Source organism: Pongo pygmaeus, chromosome 16 (genome assembly GCF_028885625.2).
Source record: "Pongo pygmaeus isolate AG05252 chromosome 16, NHGRI_mPonPyg2-v2.0_pri, whole genome shotgun sequence".
In the NCBI taxonomy this organism is placed as follows: Eukaryota; Metazoa; Chordata; class Mammalia; order Primates; family Hominidae; genus Pongo; species Pongo pygmaeus.
The window spans coordinates 77,859,565-77,882,455 of NC_072389.2; the positions used below are offsets into that span (position 1 = coordinate 77,859,565).

At 47.1% G+C, this 22,891-nt stretch overlaps 1 protein-coding gene across 17 annotated transcripts in view; it reads right to left on the minus strand.

Annotated features, from left to right (window-relative positions):
* Nucleotides 1-2,297: 2,297 nt before the first annotated feature.
* The window catches only part of CELF6 (CUGBP Elav-like family member 6), a 35,138-nt gene continuing 14,544 nt past the window's right edge, over nt 2,298-22,891 (minus strand). For 2 of the 17 annotated variants that reach the window (XM_054451520.2, XM_054451536.2), the window contains 12 exons: nt 22,287-22,335; nt 9,479-9,574; nt 7,686-7,814; nt 7,498-7,577; nt 7,186-7,329; nt 6,934-7,066; nt 6,697-6,846; nt 6,422-6,484; nt 6,094-6,174; nt 5,864-6,007; nt 4,798-4,953; nt 2,298-3,903 (listed from right to left, as the gene is read on the minus strand). In XM_054451520.2, coding sequence (XP_054307495.1) covers nt 4,826-4,953; nt 5,864-6,007; nt 6,094-6,174; nt 6,422-6,484; nt 6,697-6,846; nt 6,934-7,066; nt 7,186-7,329; nt 7,498-7,577; nt 7,686-7,814; nt 9,479-9,574; nt 22,287-22,335 — 1,197 coding nt within the window. In that variant the 3' untranslated portion in view covers nt 2,298-3,903; nt 4,798-4,825. Of the gene's footprint in view, nt 3,904-4,797; nt 4,954-5,863; nt 6,008-6,093; nt 6,175-6,421; nt 6,485-6,696; nt 6,847-6,933; nt 7,067-7,185; nt 7,330-7,497; nt 7,578-7,685; nt 7,815-9,478; nt 9,575-9,756; nt 9,825-14,338; nt 14,424-16,121; nt 16,176-22,286; nt 22,336-22,891 lie in introns of those variants that run through there. The other 15 variants (XM_054451527.2, XM_054451539.2, XM_054451533.2 and 12 more) reach the window with 14 other exon arrangements.

A 22,891-nucleotide genomic window follows, 5' to 3' on the forward strand; every position in this document is an offset into this window, starting at 1 on the left:
GAGGCAGAGGTTGTAGTGAGCTGAGATCGTGCCACTGCACTCCAGCCTGGGCAACAGAGGAAAACTGTCTCAATAAATAACTCAAAATCATGTCAAAAGGGAAGTGGGACGCTTCAGTTCCAAAGGTCCATCCTCTCAGGGATGTCCATAAAGAACAATGGACAAAGGAGACATTTCCCAGTGGAAAGGACCAAAAACAGTAGGTTTTGTTGGCCAAGAAATTCACTCCACTGTCCAGAAGGATGTGTTATATGCTGCAGATTAGTGACCATTGTTTTCTCTTCTCCCCTATTCCAAATGGAAGGTTTTAAAATAACTGTTATAGCGAGGTGCAGTGACATGCACCTGTAGTCCCAGCTAGTCAGGAGGCTGAGGTAAGAGGATCACTTGAGCCTAGGAGTTCAAATCTAGCCTGGGCAACATAGCAAGACCCCATCTTAATTTAAAAAAAAAGAATTAAAAATTATTCAGTGGTGTGTATCTGTATTCCCAGCTTCTCAGGAGGCTGAGGCAGGAGAATTGCTTGAGCCCAGCAGTTCAGGTCCAGCCTGGACAACATTAGCAAGTCCCCATCTCTTTAAAACAAATTGTGACCTTCTTTTTTTCCTTATTTCACATTGGTTATAGGGCAGGTATGGGGTAGCTAAGTTTATCTTTTACCCATAGATGGCAAAATCTTAAGAAGTCATATCCAGACCTGAGCAAGAATTGCCCATCACCAAGGGACCCTGGACTGAGGACTCAATAAAGCAACTGGATGTGATTCTGTTTTATCTCCCATTGGGAAATAGGTGAATGTGGTTTTTGTTGGGGTCTATGATTATTGCATTGTCAGGCAGGCACATTTTTGAAATTGTATGTTTGTCAAGAAAAGTATAGGTGGATGCAATAAAGGATGGGATATAGTGGATGCATATCATTTATCTGCCCATCATCTCTTCCTTAGGGACCCATTTCTCCCCTTCCACACAGTCCTGATGAAGTTGTCAATTATGGTGGCCTACTCTTCTATCCTAATGGCGGGCATGTGTCCAAAGCTGGCCAAAGTCCTCCCTGGGATTTTAGAACTAGAACTAATGAGGCCAACATATGGAAGGAAGCAGAGCCAAGAGATGGAGACATCATCCTCTGAACCCCTAGATCCAGCCATGCTTCAAGGCAGATACATGCTTTGATTTATCAGTTATGTAAACCAATTAATTTCCAATTGGCCTAAACATGTTTGAGTTGGGTTTCTGACACTTGCAACTGAAAAGGTCCAGACTAATACATGCACACAGAGAGACACAAACACCATATTGTTCAAGCTCATCAGACATTATACAAGTCTTCCATGATCTTACCAGGGGTCAGCAAACTTTTTTCTAAAGGACAAGATAGATATTTTAGGCTGTGTGGGCTATATATGGCCTCTGTTTCATTTTCTTGTTTTGTTTTGACGACCCTTCAAAAATGTAAAAAAAATTCTTAGTTTGGTAGTTCATACAAAAATAGGCCACAGGCCAGATTTGGCCCAGAAGCCATAGTTTGCCAACCCCTGATCTAGACCATGTCAACCCCTGAAGCTTTGGAATCACACAGTCTGCCAGTCCTTAGCCCATACTCTAAAGTATGAAGCCAGATATTTTAAATGTCATTTTGGTTCAAGTGTCTTGACATGACTTGGTAATGGTAAGGTTCAGGGTAGAGTTAGGAAAGGGAAAAGGGTCTTATCTGGTGCCCATTATCTGCCACATAACAGGTACTGAATAAATGGTAATTATTATTATTTCTTGGTAATAAAGATAATTTTTCAAAATGATGCGGCTGTCTAAATGGCTTTTTCCAAATGTCCCAGTTCATCCTTGAAGACTTTTCCCCTTCTTAATCTCCTTCAGAAAGTATTTCACAGACCTCCCCCACCAATAAAGTCTGAATTAGGTACTCTCATTCTTGCTAGCACAGACCTTCTACGGCCCTCCATTGTAACTGGATTATTTGTCTCTCTTTCCCCTTAACTCTGAGTACTTGGAACATGCCTGAGCCCCAACACGTAGCACAGTGCTTAGCACCTAGCCTGAGGAGACTCCCTGCCTCCATGTGAATATTAGTTTGAGGGTGCAGGTACTGTGTGTCTCTATTTGTGTCCAGGGTGGTCACTCTAGGTGTCAGCATTGTGCTGGTGCACATATACCCTCTGGTTCTTCCCTCAGTTGGAAAATATTTGTGGATGTCCATCACACCTTACCTGGTAATATTACTGCCAGATCTATGTTTCATTCCCATTCCCTCCAAAAATGAGTCGAAGACAGAGGAACAGGTGGGAACAAGTTTTCTCAGAAACTGTTATGAAGGAGGAGCCCTCCAACCCCACCCCCACATCTTTTACTATCTGACATGTTATCAGATCAGAGGCCTTCAGCCTCAGCAACATCTGGGGATTAGAGGGACCCCACACACCTGGGGCCTCAGACTAAGCTGATCCATGTCTGTGGGGTGGAGGGGAAATCCTCCTGGGAAAAATATGTGCAAGGCCCTACAGGCCCAGGAAAGGCTGACCAAGGCAAGGTGAGTCATGGTGTTCTAAGCTGAATCTTTTGCCCATCTCACAGAAGCAGGCAGGAAGCACCACCATTGATCAGCTTTATATGGCACCCACTGTATACAACAGACAGACAAAGACAGACAGAGCACACACCACTTCTAAGCTCAACACTGCTCACCAACTAGAAGCACCTCGGTTAAGCACATGTGAGACACTCTTGCATAGGAAAGATGTACTTTTTAAAGGAATGAAGAAGTATTTTGGCAAAATATCTACTTCCCTCCCAGGTCCGGGGTAAAGAGGGACCTCTAATTCTGAAGCTTCTACATATTGAAAAATTTCCCCTTCTCAATGGCAGTATATACAGTAGCAAACCTTCCAAGTCTGTTGTCACAGCCCTCTACAGATATCCTGAATCTACTTTACAGGTGGGCAAACTTAGGCTAAGAGACAGAAGGTAGCCTGGAGCAAGGGGACACTGGGACTGGTTCAAGGGGAAGGGAAACAGGAGGTGTCTCAGCTCAGCCAAAGGCAGGGCCTCTGTCTACCTGGATTGGCAAGGGAAAGGCTCAGGTGGCCAGAACTCCCTCTTTCTTCCTGCCTGAGGAAGCAGTCGTTCCACAGGAAAGGCAGTCCCACTCTTGCTGGCTAGGGGGCCTCCCGGGATGGCAAAGGCCAGGGCCGACCTGAGCTCCGCCTGGGGCCTCTTCTGGGATGCACTCTGAGTTTGGGGATTGTGGATTGTGGGTTCACTGCTTCCATAACGTTCTCATTACCTGCATGTGAGCCTAGACCTCAAATCCTTAATTATTTTTAAAAGGGCAGGGTCGGGGAGTGGCTTAAGAGGGAATGAGACACAGAACAATCTTTCCACAGCCCCCCTCTGCCTAGGCTGGGGCTGTCAAGGGTCTCCTTCACCCTGTCTCCTAGGGATATTTAAAGGCAGCTTTTATGAGACTCTATACTGTCTTTTTTTGTAGTTGTTTGTCTTGGTTTTTTTTTGTTTGTTTCATTTTAATTTATATAGATATATATATTCTTAAAAAAGCAATAGTCCTTTGGTCCCTAAACTCTAAGGAATGATATGATTTTGAAAGAAGTAAATCTGGGCTTCCCTTGTGGAGAAGCCCTTGGCACCCCCAACGCCCTCTGCTGGTTCCCCTGGACAGTCACTCCTCACCAGCCCTAGTTGCTCTGCCAGCCTGCGCTCTATGCTGCAGGCACAGAACAACCCACTTGATAAAAACAATCCTTAGAGTGGCCTAAGCCCCAGGCACCAGCCTTGGGTCCGATCCACCTCCGTCCGCAGCTGCTCCTTCGGGAAGGGCTGCTCAAGCGTTTCTGTGCTTTTCCTCTCCTTTCTTCTCACTCTTCTGTTTCTGTTGTTGTGTATTAATTGATAAGGAGAGAGGGGGGGAAAAAGGCAAAAATCACCTTGGAGGGCAAGACCAGAAGAGCAGCTTGCCCCCATGAGTGACATCTCAGGTGAGTGGCTGGACCTCTCTTCCTGAGGAGCAGGGCTGCAGCAGGACCCAGGCAGCAGCCCCATCCACTGAAGCTAGACTTGAGTCCTGAGCAAAAGACCCCAACCCCACATCCCCTCCAGAAGGTTCCTGGGGTAGCTCAAAGTAAGGCAGGGCCATGTGGGCCTTCTGAGACAGAAAATCTCTAAAAGTTGCAGGCAGCATCCTATGGACCCATGACCTTGCCAAAAATGTAGAAGAACTTGGCCCATCTTTCTCCCCATCACCCACCAGGCCCTGCAGATTCTACCTCTGAAGCATGTTTGCTTCTCTTCCTCCATCTCCATGTTCACTGCCATTATCTCAGCCCTTACTTCTAGTCCTTTCTCTGCTTAAGCTCCTCAACAGTTCTTTCTCATCTTCAGGATAAAGTCCAAACTCATGGCCTGAAGACCCTTGAAAACTGGCCCAAAGCTACTTTTCTAGTCTCATTTTCCAGTCTCCTGGACCCTCCCTGCATATAGGTTCTCTACTGTCATTGGCTATCTCTGGAGTAGAACTGCTTCTCCAGGCAGAAAGACTCTGATTGTCTCTCCTAGACTGCGGGGCAGGAATGTTGTCCAATTGATCTCCTTGGATTGAAGGAAAAGCAAAGTCTCCATCTGAGGATTCCTCCTAGCTCCTGGCTCTTCTCTGTATCCCAGACTTTCTCAGAGGTGGGTGCCTCCAAGGTCCCAAAAGCAGGACCATCAAAGCTGGGAGGGCCTCATCACTCAGGCCTCATCTACCTGGGGTCCATCAGGGACTCACCTTTCTGTGGCTGGTCAGTGAAAGCAGGTCAGTAAGGCCGGTTGGCATCCTTGGGCCGCTTTAGCTGGACCTTGAGCCTCTTCATGCCAATTTGAAAGCCATTCATTGCCTGAATAGCAGTCTGGGCACTAGTTGGATTGTCAAAACTAACAAACCCTGGAGGGTATGGGCAAAGAGATTAGCTGGGGACTCTGCCTAGCAGGGCCTCCTTTCTCTCTGACCAGCCCCCTCCTCTTCCAGCCCCCTCAGGCCAGTTCCATCAAACACATACCCCTCCACTGTTTGTGTGGCTACAGAGTCATAGGCAGATGGCCTGAGATTCCTAAAGGTGTGATTCTTAGAAGGATAGGAAGCAACTCTGAGTGTGTGTGCAGGGTCAGTGTGTTGATTCGGATGTTTCCGTGTTTTTCCTGGCATGGGTTGGCTGTCTCCCCTCCACAGCTCCCATTCTGGTCCTCAGAACCATAGTTGGAGTTGGAGGGGATCTTTGGTCTCAGAACCAGACTCCTCCTGCCCTGGCCAGACTCCAAAGCTCTGACCTAGCTGGCCAATTCCTGGTGGACACCTGATCGTCCCAGCTAAACCTAAAATAAAGCTCATTCTTTTTTTTTTTTGAGATGGAGTCTTGCTCTGGGGCCCAGGCTGGAGTGCAGTGGTGCCATCACAGTTCACTGCAAACTCTCCCTTCCGGATTCAAGAAATTTTCCTGCCTCAGCCTCCTGAGTAGCTGGGATTAGAGGCACCCATCACCACGCCCAGCTAATTTTTGTATTTTTAGTAGAGACGGGGTTTCGCCATGTGGGCCAGGCTAGTCCCAAACTCCTGACCTCAAGTGATTCACCTGCCCTGGCCTCCCAAAGTGCTGGGATTACAGGTGTGAGCCACCATGCCCAGCTAAGGCTTGTTGTTGGCCTAAGCTTAGCCCCATCACTGGTTTGTGACCCCGTTTTGTGCCATACATTCAATCTCAGGAAATCACTGCATTATGGAAAGGCAATCATAGGGTCTGTAGGGAATCCTTTATAATCAGAGGTGAGAGAGGCCTAGGGGTAGGTTCTCAGCTCACCAAAACACTTGCTCTGGTTGGTGGCTCGATCCACAAAGACTTTAGCAGAGACAACGGCTCCAAAGGGCAGGAATGTCTGTATGAGTTCCGCATCACCAAACTCCTGAGGCAGGTGATAGATGAAGAGGTTACAGCCTTCGGGGCCTGGAGGAACAGTAGCAGGCTGGTTCAGGGGAAGGACCCTGAGTCCAGCCCCACCAGGCTCTGCTCTCCAGCCCCCAGTCCCTCACCTTCTCTCTGCTGCTGGGGCAGGGCTGAAGGCTGCTGGGGAAAAGCTGTGCTCACTGGGGCATAGGCCGACGGATAGGCTGCTAGAAACAGAGGTGGGAGTGGACAGTGATCCCCAGGAGCCCTTCCCCAAGCAGGGACCCAACTGCCTGGCCGCTTTTGACCAATTCAGCCCAGTCCACCATAACCCTCACCCCAAGAGAGGTCGTTCTGGGGGTAGGAGGGGATGGGAGGATCAACTCCTTGGAACAGCCTAAATCCCCCACAACTCTCCCTATTTCTTTCTAGGGCCCTTCAACCTCCCCCAGGCCGCGTAGCGCCAAGTGAAACCTGCGTAGTGGTGCATCCCAGCGTAGGCCTGCTGCAGGGGGTCAGCCACGCCGGGGCTCTGGGCTGGGGAGAGAGGGGCGCAAGGCCCACGGTGAAGGCAAGCGGGCGAGCGGAGTGGGTAAAAAGCTCAGGGAGTGTGGGAGGTGGACGGCGGCTGTGAGAGGCAGCAGGGAAGGAGGGGGAATCTCTTCCCAGGGAAGCCAGGCCCTACCCCCCCCCCCACCCCCCGCTCCCCACTCCATTTCGGGGGGATTTGGGCGGAGCGGGGGGCCCACCTGGGTAAGGGGAGAGCCCGTTATTGTAGAGCGTGTCGGAGCTCGGCTGGCCATTGGTCTGGGGGGTCAGAGGGCCGAATCCATTGACCCCGATGGGCGCCGGAAGACCTGGGAGGGTGCCAGGGCCGCTGCCGGGCGGGGTGTTGGCTGCTGATGGCGGAAGAGGTCTGAGAGTCAGGCCGCCGCCCCGCCCCGCCCGGTCCCTCCCAGGCGCGCCCCCGTCCCTGGGCGCCGTACCTGCCGCGGGCAACAGAGGCGCAGCCACCAGGCTAAAGGCCGCCACGTGTTGCATCTGGGCAGCCACTGCCGCCACCGGGCCTAGGCCTGGGCCCTGTGCCGCCGCCAGCAGGGCCGCCTGGTGCTGCAGGATCTTTAAGAGGAAAGATGGGCGAGAGTGGAGGGCCAAGGGGCAGGCAGCTGCCCGTGCTCCCAGCCCCAGGCCTGGCCCACCCACCGGGGCGCCCTCGCACGCAGGTGCCCGGTACCTACCGCCGTGGTGTAGGCGCCGCAGGCCCCTAGCGGCAGTGGCGCGGGGTGGAAAGCGCCCAGGTGGCCGGCCATCTGCTGCATCCGCCGCAGCGCACGCTCCCGGTCGGTGTCCGCCAGCTTGACCACAAGGCTGGACGAGGCGCCCTGGGCAGGGCAGGGGAGGCCGTGGTGACCGGTCCTGACCCTGGCCCCGGCCCGGGGCCGAGCGCCTTTCCCATCAGGTCCTTTCGCGGGGCACCGAGCACACTCGGGGAGGAGAAGCCCGTCCCCACCCCACTGGCCTCACCCTCAGCCCGGGGAACCCGCCCTCACCGCCATGGTCCGGCTGCCGTGCAGACCCTGGATGGCCGCCTGAGCTTCCCCTTGACTCCCGAACTTCACAAAGGCACAGCCTGGGGCAGGACAGAGGGAGCGGGTGGCTCAGGCCACAGGGGCCAAAGAGTTATGTGGCCCAGAGTGAGGAAGGGTTACCCGGAAATCCCGGGGTCAGCTCAGGTCACCTTTACTGGTGCCGTCAGGACTCCGCAGGACCGTGCACTCCTCGATGTGGCCAAAGGGCTGGAACAGGCGTCTGACGTCCTCCTCACCCTGCTGCTTGCCCAGCATCCCCACAAACAGCTTTCGGTCCTCTGGGGACAAAGCCAGGAATGACCTGGGGACCCCAAGTCTTCCTAGACCCCCAAGAGTAGCCTGAGGAACTTAGGAAGGCAGCTCACCAGTCTCACTCTGGGAAGCAGAGGGAGTGAGAAGGCCCTGGGCTTCCAGGGTTGGTTTTCATTGAGGGGCAGGATCTGGGGAAGGGATCTGGAGAAGGGAGCTCAGCTCAGCTTTCCATCAGGAAAACCTGGGTCCTGGGGGAACCCAGAGAGGCTCAGGGCTCCTCTTGTGGGGAGTGATGCAGTCTTGATATCTTTGGCTGAGTAGAGCCCTATATGCATTGTTTTACGTGTTTGACCTTTCTGTTCTTAGAGGTTGGGAGACGCTGTTTTGGACTATTTCTGTAGTATTAAGGAAGGGAGTGCTCAGAGAAAGCCTTTCTATTCAGACTGGGTCCAGAGAAGAGAAGTACATCCTTGCTGGTCAGCCTGATAGTGCTGGCTAGAATCAATGCCCCTTCCCGCTCATATCAAGGAGGGATCTGGATTTAGAAATAGCACAGAAAACAGTCCTGTCATCCTACTGCCTCATCTTTAGGCACTGAGCACTGGCATGATGAATCTTTACCCTCTGCACCACATCCAACCTGGATGCCCCTCCCAAAGGCCTACAGAGAGCAGGACCTTGGTTTCCTGAGCCTCCAACATTAGCATTTTCCTTACTACAGTTGCTGAACCCCTGACCCCTTTCCTTAACTTCCACCTCCACCACCCTGTCCCTTCAGCAAGCTTCTGGTGCCCTCTCTGTATCCTTCCCTCTGATTCCCCTGTCCTCTTGCCCTGATGCCTCCCAAAATGTTCATGCTATGAGAGAACAAGTTCTGCCTGTAGACCTGGATTGCCACCAGAGAACCAGTCTGATTCCTCCCTGTGTCCACCCTTTCTATGGGAGTGGCAGAAATGCAGGAAAGGGGCTGCAAGCTGGGCCTGTGTCCCTCGAAGAAAGCTGGAGAGCTGGGGCTGGAAACTAGGGTTTTGTTGCACATCCAGCAAGTTAGGCCTCAGGAACACTCTCTGGGAGCGTGGGGTAGAGGGGTCCAGCCTGCTGTTAAAGTCTGGCTCTTCTCTGCACCAAGGTAAATCTCTGAATTTGGGATGGGGCTTGACCATGTAGGGGACAATACAAGTTGGGAGAGAAGGAGTGGGTAGGAAACTGGTTTCAGGCTTCATCTTCAAGATCTTGGAGTGCAGGAAAACCCATCCTAAATGGTCCTACTCCTTGACCAGCTTGGCTAGGCAGATGGGGGTCCTTGGATTCTGAGTGCAGGGGAAACAAGGCTAGTGGGGGGTCATAGACTGAAGCCTGGGTAACAGCGAAAGAAGAACAGACTGTTCAAAACTGAATGAAGTTAGCAGGGGAGAAATCTCCAACAAGACTATGTGTGTGTCCATATGTCACCCGGGTGGTGTGGGGTTTGGCCTAGGCTGCCTTGGGGATCCTGAAGTGTTTATCTGTCTGACGATGCTATGTCTGTGTGGAGAGCAGGGGCTGCAGTTCATAAGGGGCAGGCAGAATGTGTTTTAGCAAAATTCTGCCCTCTGTCCGGAGAGGTACTACCCGATGATCCTTGGGGAGGGGATGGATAATGGACTTGTGGCTGGAATTCTGATGGAGGAAAGAAGGTCTCACCACTGACCTTCTGTGGTGAGAGTACAACCCGGTGGGTGTGCTTTGCTTCTGGGGATGTCAGCCACAGAATAGTGCCCTTGGAACAGATCACTGGTTTCCCAACCTTTTGAAAAATCAGTGGAATACATTGTTCTAACATAAATATTAGGATGAAGCTCAAAATGTAAGAGAAAAGTAGAACTGCTGTGACTGAAGCCAGAAAAGGAGGGGTGGAGTTCGTCTTGCTTAATCCTCCCCTAATACTCCCTAGAGGGGCTCCAAGGAAAGCCCTTTGAAATTACTGACCTAGAAGATAGAGAACAGAGTTCCAGCTGTTGTATGAGGGGGGATCTGAGATCATCCTGTTCAGGAGCCTGAGAAGACAGGAAAGGTCTTTCATGAGTCTCTTGACCAATCTGATGGCTTTGCCTTGACATTGGAGAATGGGCTCATTTGGCCAGAGAATCAAACCCCAAAAGACCATGTCATTGTTCTAAGTTATTTTGGGCTGCAGAAGGCCTGGGAGAGGCTGGAGAAGAGTCTAGGGCCTCCATAGTCCCAAGGGGGACTTCACAATGCCCTAATTTGTAGTGGAGCTGTGTCATTGGGTAGGGTCTGAAAAATGGTGATGGCACCCCGATAAGATGTCATACCACATGGACCAGAATCCAGGTAGCCCTGTGTAGGAAGAGAGACATCACAGGCTGAGATAGAGCCCATAAGACAGAAAAGAGGTTTGTACTGACAGTGGTGATCTGATCCTTCATCTGCTCTGCCTCTTGTTGCTTTTTCTGCTGATGGTGGTCAGTTGAAACTCATGTCCTGGCCCATGAAATTTTCCGATCCTCTTTTCCAGTGAGAATCTCACAAGTTAAGAATTTTCAGCAGGGCACAGTGGCTCACGTCTATAATCCCAGCGCTTTGGAAGGCCAAGGTGGGCTGATCACTTGAGGTCGGGGGTTTGAGACAAGCCTGGCCAACATGGTAAAGCCCCATCTCTACTAAAAATATAAAAATAGCCAGGTGTGGTGGCACATGCCTATAATCCCAGCTATTCAGGAGACTGAGGTGGGAAAATCGCTTTGACCCGGGAGGCGGAGGTTACAGTGAGCCGAGATTGTACCACTGCACTCCAGCCTGGGTGACAGAGTGAGACTCCAACCAAAAAAAATTTTTTTCCATTTCCCTGTCAGGGCACTGACCCTATGGATCTGGACTACTGGGGTGTACAGAGTTTGGAATGGAAATGAGTATCTACCATGGGGTGGGCTCTAGGCTTCTGTTTCCCAGGTATCACCTTAAATCCCAGTATCCTCTTTGCCACTTCACAGGGACCTTGATTGTGTTTGACAGGAGGATAAGCTGGATCACAGTGGTCATGAGCCTCAGGTGACCCAGAAATGGTGGGATACGTTTCTTAAGAGACCTCGCCAAAGAGAAGTACATGCTGGACCCCTAAGAGTAGCCCCCCAAACCCACAGATCTGAACATTCTGATGGCTGATCATTGCCTCCGAAGAGAGATGATGATGGGATGTAGCCCAAATAATTCAGTTTCCTCTAGATCAAATTCTATCATTTGGGTAAAAAGCAGATGCTACAAGAGGCAAGTCAGAAATGTCTGAATAAACATGAGTGGTGGGTAGGATCCTAGAAAGATGGGAATATCAAACATGGACGCTCAACCTTCCTGGAGTGGAAAGAATTAGAAGGCAGCATCAGCGTAGAGTTGAGACATAGTTGGAAAGCCATATGGTTGAATGGTATAACTGCATTTTCCTGTTGGAAACCGATGTATACTTCTTGATCTTCTATCAAACGCTTTTTTTTTTTTTTTTTTTTTTTTTTTTTGAGACTGAGTCTTGCTCTGTCACCCAGGCTGGAGAGCAATGGCATGATCTCGGCTCACTGCAATCTCCTCCTCCCAGGTTTAAGTGATTCTCCTGTCTCAGCCTCCTGAGTAGCTGGATTATAGGTGCACACCACCATGCCCAGCTAATTTTTGTATTTTTTAGTAGAGACAGGGTTTCACCATGTTGGCCATGCTGGTCTCAAACTCCTGACCTCAGGTGATCTGCCCGCCTAGGCCTCCCACAGTGCTGGGATTACATGTGTGAGCCACCACACCCAGTCTCAAATGCTTTTTGAATCCAAAACAAGTGGCTTAGGCTCCCAGAGGCCCATCTCCATGAAGCTGCCTTGTGCAGCTGGTCATATAGGTCAGGGATTCGAATGCAGCAAATGATGGGGTTGACATCCCAGTAATCATAGCAGAATCAGTCCAGACTACTTCTTCAGAAAGGGCACCAGGATGCTGTTCAAGGAAGGAGCGTCTGCCTCAAGTTGCTCCAAAGAAATTCCTGAGGTGTTCAAGTTTCTGGTTTCTAGGCCACTCACACGAAATCACCTCCATGTTGGTGAAATGTAATGATTGTAGGGACAGTGTAGGGAAAGGTCCAGCCTTGGGGTACCAACTACCACACACATCCTAAAAATACTGGTCCATTTTTCAGTGTAAATGCCAACCCAGAAAGTCTTGCTGGTGGCAGTAGTTGTATTACAGCAAAGCAACTCTCTCCTGATACTCTTAGTGACGACTGCAGCATAAGAAGCCACAGGGAAAGTGACAGAAGGAAGTAGCCAGGATGAGAAGAGTCTCCTGGCCAGATGTGACAGGCATCAGGAGGGACTTAAATTCCACACACAAAAAAACCTGTCAGAACAAATAACCCAATTCAGCAAAGTTGCAAGAAATAAAATTGACACACAAAAATCAGTTGCGTTTCTACACACTAGCAATGAACAATCTGAAAATGAAATGAAGTGAAAGCAAAAGCCAGCACGGTGGCTCACGCCTGTAATCCCAGCACTTTGGGAAGCCAAGGTGGGCGGATCACATGAGGCCAAGAGTTCGAGACCAGCCTGGCCAACATAGTGAAACCCTGACTCTACTAAAAATACAAAAATTAGCCAGGCATGGTGGCATGTGCTTGTAGTCCCAGCTACTCGCAAGGCCGAGGCAGGAGAATCTCTTGAACCTGGGAGGTGGAGGTTGCAGTGAGCTGAGATTGCGCTGCTGCACTCCCGCCTGGGAGACAGAGCAAGACTGTCTCAGAAAAAAAAAAAAAAAAAAAAGAGAGAGAGATGAAAGCAAACACTTCTATTTGCAATAGCATCGAAAAGAATAAAACACTTGGAGGCCGGGCATGGTGGCTCACGCCTGTAAACACAGCACTTTGGGAGGCTGAGGTGGGCGGATCACCTGAGGTCAGGAGTTTGAGACCAGCTTGGCCAACATGGCGAAATCCTGTCTCTACTAAAAATACAAAAATTAGCCGTGTGTAGGTGGCAAGCACCTGTAATCCCAGCTACTTGGGGAGCTGAGGCAGGAGAATCGCTTGAACCTGGGAGGTGGAGGTTTGCAGTGAGCCGAGATTGAGCCACTGCACTCCAGCCTGGGTGACAGAGTAAGACTGTCTCAAAATACATAAATAAATAATAAGATAAAATAAAATACTTGGGAATAAACTTAACCCAGGAGGTGAAAGACTCATACACTGAAAACTACAAAATGTTGCTAAAAGAAATTAAGAGGCCAGGCGTGGTGGCTCACGCCTGTAATCCCAGCACTTTGGGAGGCCGAGGCGGGCAGATCACGAGGTCAGGAGTTTGACACCAGCCTGGCCAACATAGTGAAACCCCATCTCTACTAAAAATACAAAAAAATTAGCCGGGCGTGGTGGTGGGTGCTTGTAATCCCAGCTACTCAGGAGGCTGAGGCAGAATTGCTTGAACCCAGGATGCAGAGGTTGCAGTGAGCCGAGATCACGCCACTGCACTCTAGCCCAGGTGATAGTGCAAGACTCTGTCTCAAAAAAAAAAAAAAAAAAAAATTAAGAAGACACAAATAAATGAAAAGACAATCTGTGTTCATGGATTAGAAGACTTAATATTGCTAAGATGTCAATACTACTCCAAGTGATCTACAGATTTAATGTAATCTCTATAACCTCCTAACGGCATTTTTTGCAGAAATAGAAAAATCCATCCTAAAATTCATATGGAATCTCAAGGGACTCCAAATACCCAGCAATCTTGAAGAAGAAGAACTCCCTGTTTTCAAAATGTATTACACAGCTATAGTAATCAGCACTATGGTACTGGCATAAAGATAAATATATAGACCAATGGAATAGAACAGAAATCCCAGAAATAAACTCTCTTACATATGGTCAAATGATTTTCAACAAGGGAGGCAAGATCATTCAATAAGGAAAGGACAGTCTTTTCAACAAATGGGGTTGGGAAAAATGGATATCTACAAAAGAATGAAGTTAGACTCTTACCTTTCACCATATACACAAGATTACCTGAAAATGGGTGAGTCCTAAATGTAAGAGCTAAAACAATAGATGTCTTAGAAAACTGAGGGGAAAAAGATTTCATGACAGGATTTGGCAATGATTTCTTGGATATGACACCAAAAGCACAGGCAACAAAAGTAAAAATAAATAAATTGGACTGACTATATCAAAATTAAAAGCTTTAACAAGGATCTATTGGAGGGCAAAAATAAAAAACTAAAAAACTTCTGTCCATCAAAGGACACAACTAACAGAATGAAAAAGCAACCTCTGGAATGGGAGAACACATTTGCAAACAACATATCAAGATTAGAGGTTAACATCCAGAATATATAAAGAACTCATACAACTAAATAGTAACAACAACAAAAAACACCAAACCTTCTATTTAATAATGGGCAAAGGATTTGTATAGATGTTTCTGCAAAGAAGAAATACAAATGGGCAGCAAGCATAAGAAAAGATGCTCAAAATGACTAATTGTTAAGGAAATGCAAATCAAAACTACAATGAGATATCACCCACCTCACACCGATTAGGATGACTGCTATCAAAGAAACAGAAAATCACAGCGTTGGCGAGGATGTGGAGAAATTGGAACTCTTGCACACTGTTGATAGGAATGTAAAATAGTGTCGCTGCTATGGAAAGCAGTATGGCAGTTCCTCAAAAAATTAAAAATAGAATTACCATATGATCTAGCAATACCTTTTCTGGGAATATATCCAAAAACATTGAAAGCAGGGTCTTTTCAAAAATTAATCCATAATTTTATTTCAATTGACCAATAATAATTGTATATATTTATGGGGTACAATGTGATGCTTTGATATATGTAGACATTGTGAAATGATTAAATGGAGCTAATTAACATATTCTTCACCTTGCCTACTTATCACTTTTTTATGGTGAAAATGATTGAACTGTATTAGCAATTTTGAAATGCATATTGCATTGTTATTAACTATAGTCTCCATGCTATGCAATAGATCACTAAAACTTCATCCTTCTGTTTAACTACAACTTTGTATCCTTTGACTAACATCTCCCCTTTCTCCATACTGTAACCCCCCTGCCGCCCCTAACTTCTGCCAACCACCATCCTACTCTCAGCTTCTATGAGCTCCTTTTTTAGGTTCCACACGTAAGTGAGATAATGCAGTGTTTGTCTTTCTGTGCCTGGGAAAACAAGATCTTGAAGAAATATTTTGTACACCCATATTCATAACAACATTAGTTACAATAGCCAAAAGGTTGAAGGTACCCAAATATCCAACAGATGAATGGATAAACAAAACGTGGTATATACATACAAAGAACTATTATTCTGTCTTAAAAAGGAAGGAAATTCTGACACATCCTACAACATGAATGAACATTGAAGATAGGCTAAGTGAAATAAGCCAGTCTCAAAAGGACAAATACTGTATGATTCCACTTACATAAGGTATCTAGAGTAGTTAAACTCACAGAAATAAATAGAATGATGGTTGCCAGGCTGAGGGAAAGGGGGAAATGGAGAATCATTTAATGGATACAGAGTTACTGTTTTTGCAAGAAGAAAAAGTTCTGAGGATTGGTTATACAATGTGAATGTACTTAGCTCTAGTAACTGTACACCTAAAAGTGTTATGACAATCAGCTTTGGGTGATCTGCTCTGAGCCAAGCCTAAGGAAAGCACCTCTCATTACCTTTGTGGGTAGAATGCATTTCAGGAAGTGAAGAGTTAATGTGAGGAAAGTGTCAAGTAGCACAGGTGAAATCTATCCAATCTTAGTTGGAAAATACTTTTTAGAATTAAATTCGTCTAAGGACCAATAACAGGTATGACTGTCAACTGACTGTGACAGAACAGTTGTTGCTAAGGTCTATTCCTGATTTAGGCCACAGAATATGTCCCAGTACTATGAAATTCTGAAAATTCTACCACGAAATTCAGTTTTGACTCAAAGATTAGTTGTTAAATACTGAATAAAGTGGAATCCTAGAAAGTACTTGGAAAAGATGGCTCTGCTAGTGAGATAGTCAGATATGCATATATGTTTATACTCAAAATCCAGGCTGACATCTAATCAAACCCTTGCAAATTCAGGCAGAAATTACTTAAGCAATTATAGGATAGTGATAGGAGGGTTAATTGGATAACAGATAATTGGCTTTTGAGCTGAACCAAATTGCAAGATTGAAAAACGAGATGCCTCAAAATATATTTTAAAATCCTCAGAGAATGTTTTAAGTTTGAACGTTAAAAGAAAATAACTGAAGTGGAAAGAGTGCATGGATTGATTACCTAACCCATTTCCGTACCTTAGGCATCTTGGATACATAAATATTTGCTGAGTAAAGGATACAGCCAAGTTGAGAAGTGGAACAAGCAGAGCAATCACCGTTGTGATTTATGTATTGATTCTATGCTATGAAATTTGAAAGAGGAAAGAATATACAATTCAATAATTTTTAATATTTTGCTTTAGGACTAAAAAATACTTTTCCTATAAGATCGGTACTTACAGTTTAACTTATTGGTGTTTCCAAAGTACAGAAAATGTTAAGTGAGGAAAAATCAACTACAGTCCCTATGCTGAACAGCAAATAAAACAGACTTATTTAGTTACCATTGTCTGAGGGATTTGGAGATCCTTATTTCTGACCTCATATAATTTGTGGTTAACATTTTAAAAATACGTGAACCTAGGCCGGGCGCAGTGGATCATGCCTGTAATCCCAGTACTTTGGGAGGCTGAGGCCGGTAAATCACTTGAGGTCAGGAGTTCAAGACCAGCCTGGGCAACATGGTGAAACCCCGTTTCTACTAAAAATGCAAAAATTGGCAGGGTGCGGTGGCAGGCGCCTGTAGTTCCAGCTACTCGGGAGGGTGAGGCAGGAGAATCTCTTGAACCCGGGAAATGGAGTTGTACCTTGCAGTGAGCCAAGTTGTACTTTGCAGTGAGCCGAGATCACGCCACCGCACTCCAGCCTGGGCAACAGAGCGAGACTCTGTCTCAAAAACAAAACAAAACAACACAGCAACAACAAAAATACACGAACCTTGAATTTTTACCCATACAAACATTTTAATGTTCATGTTCAAATGCACACAAATGCTGAGGGAAAAGGTTTTTTGTTTTTCGTTTTGTTTTTTTTTTGAGATGGAATCTTGCTCATGTTGTTCAGGCTGGAGTGCAGTGGCATGATCTCGGCTCACTGCAACCTCCGCCTCCCGGGTTCAAGCGATTCTCCTGCCTTAGCCTCCCAAGTAGCTGGGATTACAGGCACACGCCGCCAAGCCTGGCTAATTTTTTTGTATTTTAGTAGAGACAGGCTTTCACCGTGTTGCCCAGGCTGGTCTCGAACTCCTGAGCTCAGCCAATCCACCCGCCTCGGCCTCCCAGAATGCTAGGAGTACAGGCGTGAGCCACCACGCCCGACCCTGAGGAAAAAGTTTCTGACACTATGTGTATTTAATGTATGTTAGGAGATAGTTTCATTTTAGAAAGGTAGATGCATTTTCCTTTAATAGTGTACTGCTCAATGTGTAGCCGCCACACGATGTAAAATATAGGCCTGGAGTGTGGAGTATAGGAACAGCGTGGAACTTAGCTACGGAATTTATGCAAGCTCACTGGAATACATTAAAAGGCTGCTATAATATATCCACAAAGACCCAGATGCACCTCTGGTACTCTGAGAAAAGTGTCGCCAAGGCTGTGGGGGATGGCCATGACAGAAAAGGACCTTGACATCTTCCACCAGGCAGATCCTGGTGTATTGCTAATATTAATTGTATTGTAGGCATCGAATTAACAAGTGTTACCAATAACTATTAAAAGTAATACAACAGGGGCCGGGCGCGGTGGTTCTTGTCTGTAACCTCAACGTTTTGGGAGGTCAACGTGGGAGGATCATTTGAAGCCAAGAGTTTGAGACCAGCCAGGGCAACAAAGTGAGACCCTGTCCCTACAAAAAATAAAAATACAAAAATTAGCTGGGCATAGGGGCATGCACCTGTAGTCCCAGCTACTCAGGGGGCTGAGGCAGGGGGATCACTTGAGCCCAGGAGTTCAAGGCTGCAGTGAGCTATGATGGTGCCACTGCATTCTAGCCTGGGCAACAGAGTGAAACACTGTCTCTAAAAAAAAAAAAAAAAAGTAAATAAATAGACAAATCAGTAAATAAATAAAAATCATAAAATATACAATATGTATGTTGGTTATTTCAACCACAAACCTCATGTTTATTGATTAAAAGTAAGACTACTACTACACTGTTACATCAAAAGTCAAGTGACAGAAGATAAAGTAGCTATTTTTGTTAAAAAGCTAGGTTGGGCGTGGTGGCTCACACCTGTAATCCCAGCACTTTGGGAGGCCGAGGCGGACAGATCACTTGTGGTCAGGAGTTCAAGACCAGCCTGGCCAACATGGCGAAACCCCGTCTCTACTAAAAATACAAAAATTAGCCGGGCATGCTAGTGGGCACCTGTAATCCCAGCTACTCAGGAGGCTGAGGCAGGAGAATCGCTTGAACCCAGGAGGCGGAAGTTGCGTTGAGTGGAGATGGCGCCACTGCACTCCAGCCTGGGCGACAGAGCGAAACTCCATCTCAAAAAGAAAAAAAAAAAAATGCTCATGTGTGCACAATGTAATCCTCCTTTATGGCAGACGGAAAAAGAAGCAATTGTGATAGGTTTGGTAGGCTCTCACAGTGCTGGTCTATTTTTAAAAATTAAACATTTAATATAATTAAAATGAATTTTTTTTTTTTTTAAGACAGGGTCTCATTCATTCACCTAGGCTGGAGTGCAGTGGTGCCATCTTAGCTCACTGCAGCCTCGAACTCCTGGGCCCAAGTGATCCTCCTGCCTCAGCCTCCCGAGTAGCTGGGACTAAAGATGTATGCCACCACACCCAGCTAATTTTTGTATATTTTTTGCAGAGACAGGGTTTCACCATGTTGCCCAGGCTGGTCTCAAACTTGTGAGCTCAAGTCATCCTCCCGCTTTGGCCTCCTAAAGTGCCGGGATTACAGGCACCAGCCCACATGCCCAGCTGTAAATTATTTTATTAAATCATGGGAGTCTCATCCATTTAAGGTTACCTACCTGGGCTCCTGTAGTATTTGAGCTGATGATCCCTACTTGATGGGAAGAAAAATCATGCATAATCCCTTCCAGAAGAAAGTGGAAGGTTTTGAAATAATATGTTGGCCTTGATATCCCTTAGATTGTTTTCATTGACATCAGTACTCTTATCAGATAAAGAAACCATTATTAACCAATGGTCAACTAAGGGATTTAATTTCAGCAATAATTTTAGAAGACACAGGCTCACTGGCGTAAATATATCTGGTCAGGTGTGACCATTGACTCTGAAGGTTTATAGAACGTTTGAGGTCACAGATATAAGACTTAAATGGGACAGGCTGTTCCATATTGTTGCCAAATGTTACATTGTAAAAGCAAAATCCAATACCATTTTAAAAAGTTGACTTTCTTTTTTTTTGAGATGGAGTCTCGCTCTGTCGCCCAGGCTGGAGTGCAGTGGCACAATCTTGGCTCACTGCAAGCTCCACCTCCCGGGTTCACGCCATTCTCCCGCCTCAGCCTCCGGAGTAGATGGGACTACATGCACCCGCCACCATGCCCGGCTAATTATTGATTTTTAGTAGAGATGGGGCTTCACCGTGTTAAGCAGGATGGTCTTGATCTCCTGACCTCGTGATCCGCCTGCCTCGGCCTCTCAAAGTGCTGGGATTACAGGTGTGAGCCACTGCTCCCGGCCAAAAAGTTGACTTTCTAAAGCATTAGGTTGTGTTAAAATTCAGCAGAGGGTTGAACTCACTTTAGAAGAGATATATGATAGCATTGAAGAAAATACATTTTGATTAGTAATGATTATCTAACACAGATCTGTTAGTATTAAAATACTTATAAATTGTAAAGGCCCAACTGTTCTGCAAGACTGGGTACACAGGCCTCTTCTCTCCTGAATATATAGTAGGGAGCAGGGAGGAATTGAGAGATCTGGTCATCCAAACCTGCAAGAAGGATTATTCATGGATGCATTTGGAGTGTATGCTTCTTGAGAGCCACCACTTGTCCAGAAATATCTGTGTAACACAACTGCTAAATTATGAGTTCTGCTGCCAGGCAAACCTCTTTTTCAGCTAGATTTGCTTTTCCTGTTCTTTTGAACAGGTGTATAGGTGGAAATGCCATATGTGCAGAATTTGTCAATGATGTGACACCTGCAAAGTTTATACAAAAATGTGGAAAGAAAATTCTACAACTCAAGCTGATGTCATTGCTTAGAGCCCAGACCACCAGAACACATCGACCAGGCCAAGCAAAAGCACTATCAGCATGGAGGCCCCCTTTGTGCGGCTGCCCAAACACTGACAAGATGTAGTGGACTCCATACAGCAGGAGTGCCCTAGCATTGTGGACTTAGTTCCTGAACAAGACTCCAAATTGCACCACGTTCTTCTGAGCTCTGGGGCCTGCGGACATGCTCTTCCTCTGCCCAACATACTTGCTCCCTCTCTCCTCTTTTCTCTGACTACTTTCTATCCATCCTTGAGGTCTCAGCTTAAATATTACTCCTCTGGGAACCCCCTTTGATCTCCCAGACTGGGTTAGGTGCCCCTTATTTGTGTCCCCACAATTCCCCCGGACTTCCCCTTGAAAGCAGTGATCACACGGAATTGTGTTCCCTTGTTTACTTGTCCATATCCTCTCATAGCATCCGTGCTTCATGAGGCCAGGTACCAGGTCTGCTTTGCTCACATCTGTATTCGTGCTGTGGAGTAAGTTGCTCAGAAGATGTTGGTTGTGTGGTTGAACCTGTCTGCTTCACAGCTCACTCACATACTCTTAGTTGGCTTCTCAGCTGTGGGACTGGCTCATGGTTGTGGGCCGGGCTTAGTAGATGGCCAAAAATGGCCTTGGTGCATAAAAGAGTTTCCCAAGAGGCAGAGATTCTTGGGTTACATGAACATGAAGTTTTGCATGCAGCCTGGAACATCTCAAAAACCTGACTGGAAAGAATAAAAAGGGAAAGGAGAATGTGTGTGTGGATGGAGGAGGAAACTTGGAAATATCTCTCCAAGACAAGGTGAAGATGATAACATCTTGACCAGAAATCAAGAATCAGAGACCAGAGGTCAGAGAATCTAAAAGGATAATGGAAGTATTTCTTGGAGGAACGAACTTCACAATGGAACCACAAAGTCACCAGAACTCTGTGTGTGGGTTCTTAGACTGAGCATGAAGTCTGAGAGGGGTACAGAATTAGTAGGACTCAATAAATGTTTATATCAATTGGGCTCCATTCTGTTCCTGAACTCGGGCAGCTTCTTTCAGCTAGCAAAGCCATGGCTGATCTTGGGTAAGACAGGAAGAGAGTCTTACCCAAGATAAAGAGTCAGCAGACATTAGGGAGGGCTATAGGCTGATACACTGGAAGGATCTAAGATCCAAGGGTGAGAAAAACACCAAGAACTGACAGCAGAAGCCAGCCTTGCCTTTACAGCTTGGAAGCTGGCCAGAACCCAGCTGGTTGGAAGAAAGCACAGGCTCTCTAACCGTCCTATGTGGTTTTGTTTTTGTTTTGATACAGAGTCACGCTCTGTTGCCCAGGCTGGAGTGCAATGGCGTGATCTCGGCTCACTACAACCTCCGCCTCCCAGGTTTAAGCGATTCTCCTGCCTCAGCCTCCCTGCCTCAGCCTCCCGAGTAGCTGGGATTACAGGCATCCACTACCACACCCGGCTAATTTTTCTATTTGTAGTAGAGACGAGGTTTCACCATGTTGACCAGGCTGGTCTCGAACTCTTGGCCTCAAATGATCCACCCACCTCAGCCTCCCAAAGTGCTGGGATTACAGATATGAGCCACCGCGCCCAGCCCACCTCCTGTTCTTAAGGAGCTCTGGTTTTTCTCTACCAGGAAATGGTATAGCTAGCAGAGCTTTCCATGGTCCTCAGCATAGAGGACTTACTATGGCTCATAAAGTCTGTCGTACCAGCCTTATCTTTTACCATGAGCAACCAAGCAATTACAATGAAGGAATGGCCTCAATCCGAAACGGACTGTGTTCTCTGATATCAGAAGGATATAGAGAAGGAGAATAACTCCCACCTGATTCTTAAAAACAACAACAACAACAACGAAACCCTGAAAGTTCCATGTGGCAAAACAGGAATGATCTCTCTCCAAGGGTAAGTGGCAAGAACCCCCTTTCTCTATCACTGGCATCTGTTTAGGCCCTTCTTGCCTCTTCTGGGTCTGGGCTCCCCAGAATCCCAGCCCTGCTCAGTCTGAGCTATTTCTGGGGGTCAGCAACTCTGAGCCCCACCTGTACCCTTGACCCAGGGAGGCTCTCATACTAAGTCATGGGTAGGACAGACTCCAGGTGTGGGCCCACCCTCCCTTACACGGGTCGCAGCCTGAGGTTGGTCAGACAGGGAAGTTACCTCCTCGGCCCTCACTGGCAGCTGGCTTCACTTGGATCGGACGATTCATCTGAAAGACATTGGACCAACACACCCATTCAGCACACTGCCTGGTCCTGGAGCCCCCAGCTTCTCGAACCCTGGACTCCTCAGGATCTGAGCCTTAGTCCCTTTGAACTCCGCACTCCACCACTTCCAAACTGGGATTACAGATTTTCTCCAAGATTCCTTCCTTAAACCCAGGAATTTAGAAGGTGCTGAAACTGGCAGGGATGGGTGACGGGAACTTAGTAGCAAGCACAAGGTGGAATGAAGCGGCTAAAGAGACTTTCTGCCTGGGGCTCTGGGCAGGGGCTATGTGAGGCCTGTCCCTTTGGCTTCCGGACTTACTTAAAGGCTTTGCATGAGAGGATTGGGAAGGAGGGTAGAGTTGATACTGCAGATTTGTGTTTTATGTCTAAAATGGAGAATATCACGCTATGTGTCATTTAGATGAGAGTCTGGGAATCAGACTCAGTGCTATCTGCCCTCAACTCTTGTCATTTAATGGTTGTATGACTTTAAGTAAGCCACCCTTTCTCAGATTCAATTTTTCTTTTCCTCCTGTGTAGCTGAAATTACAGGCA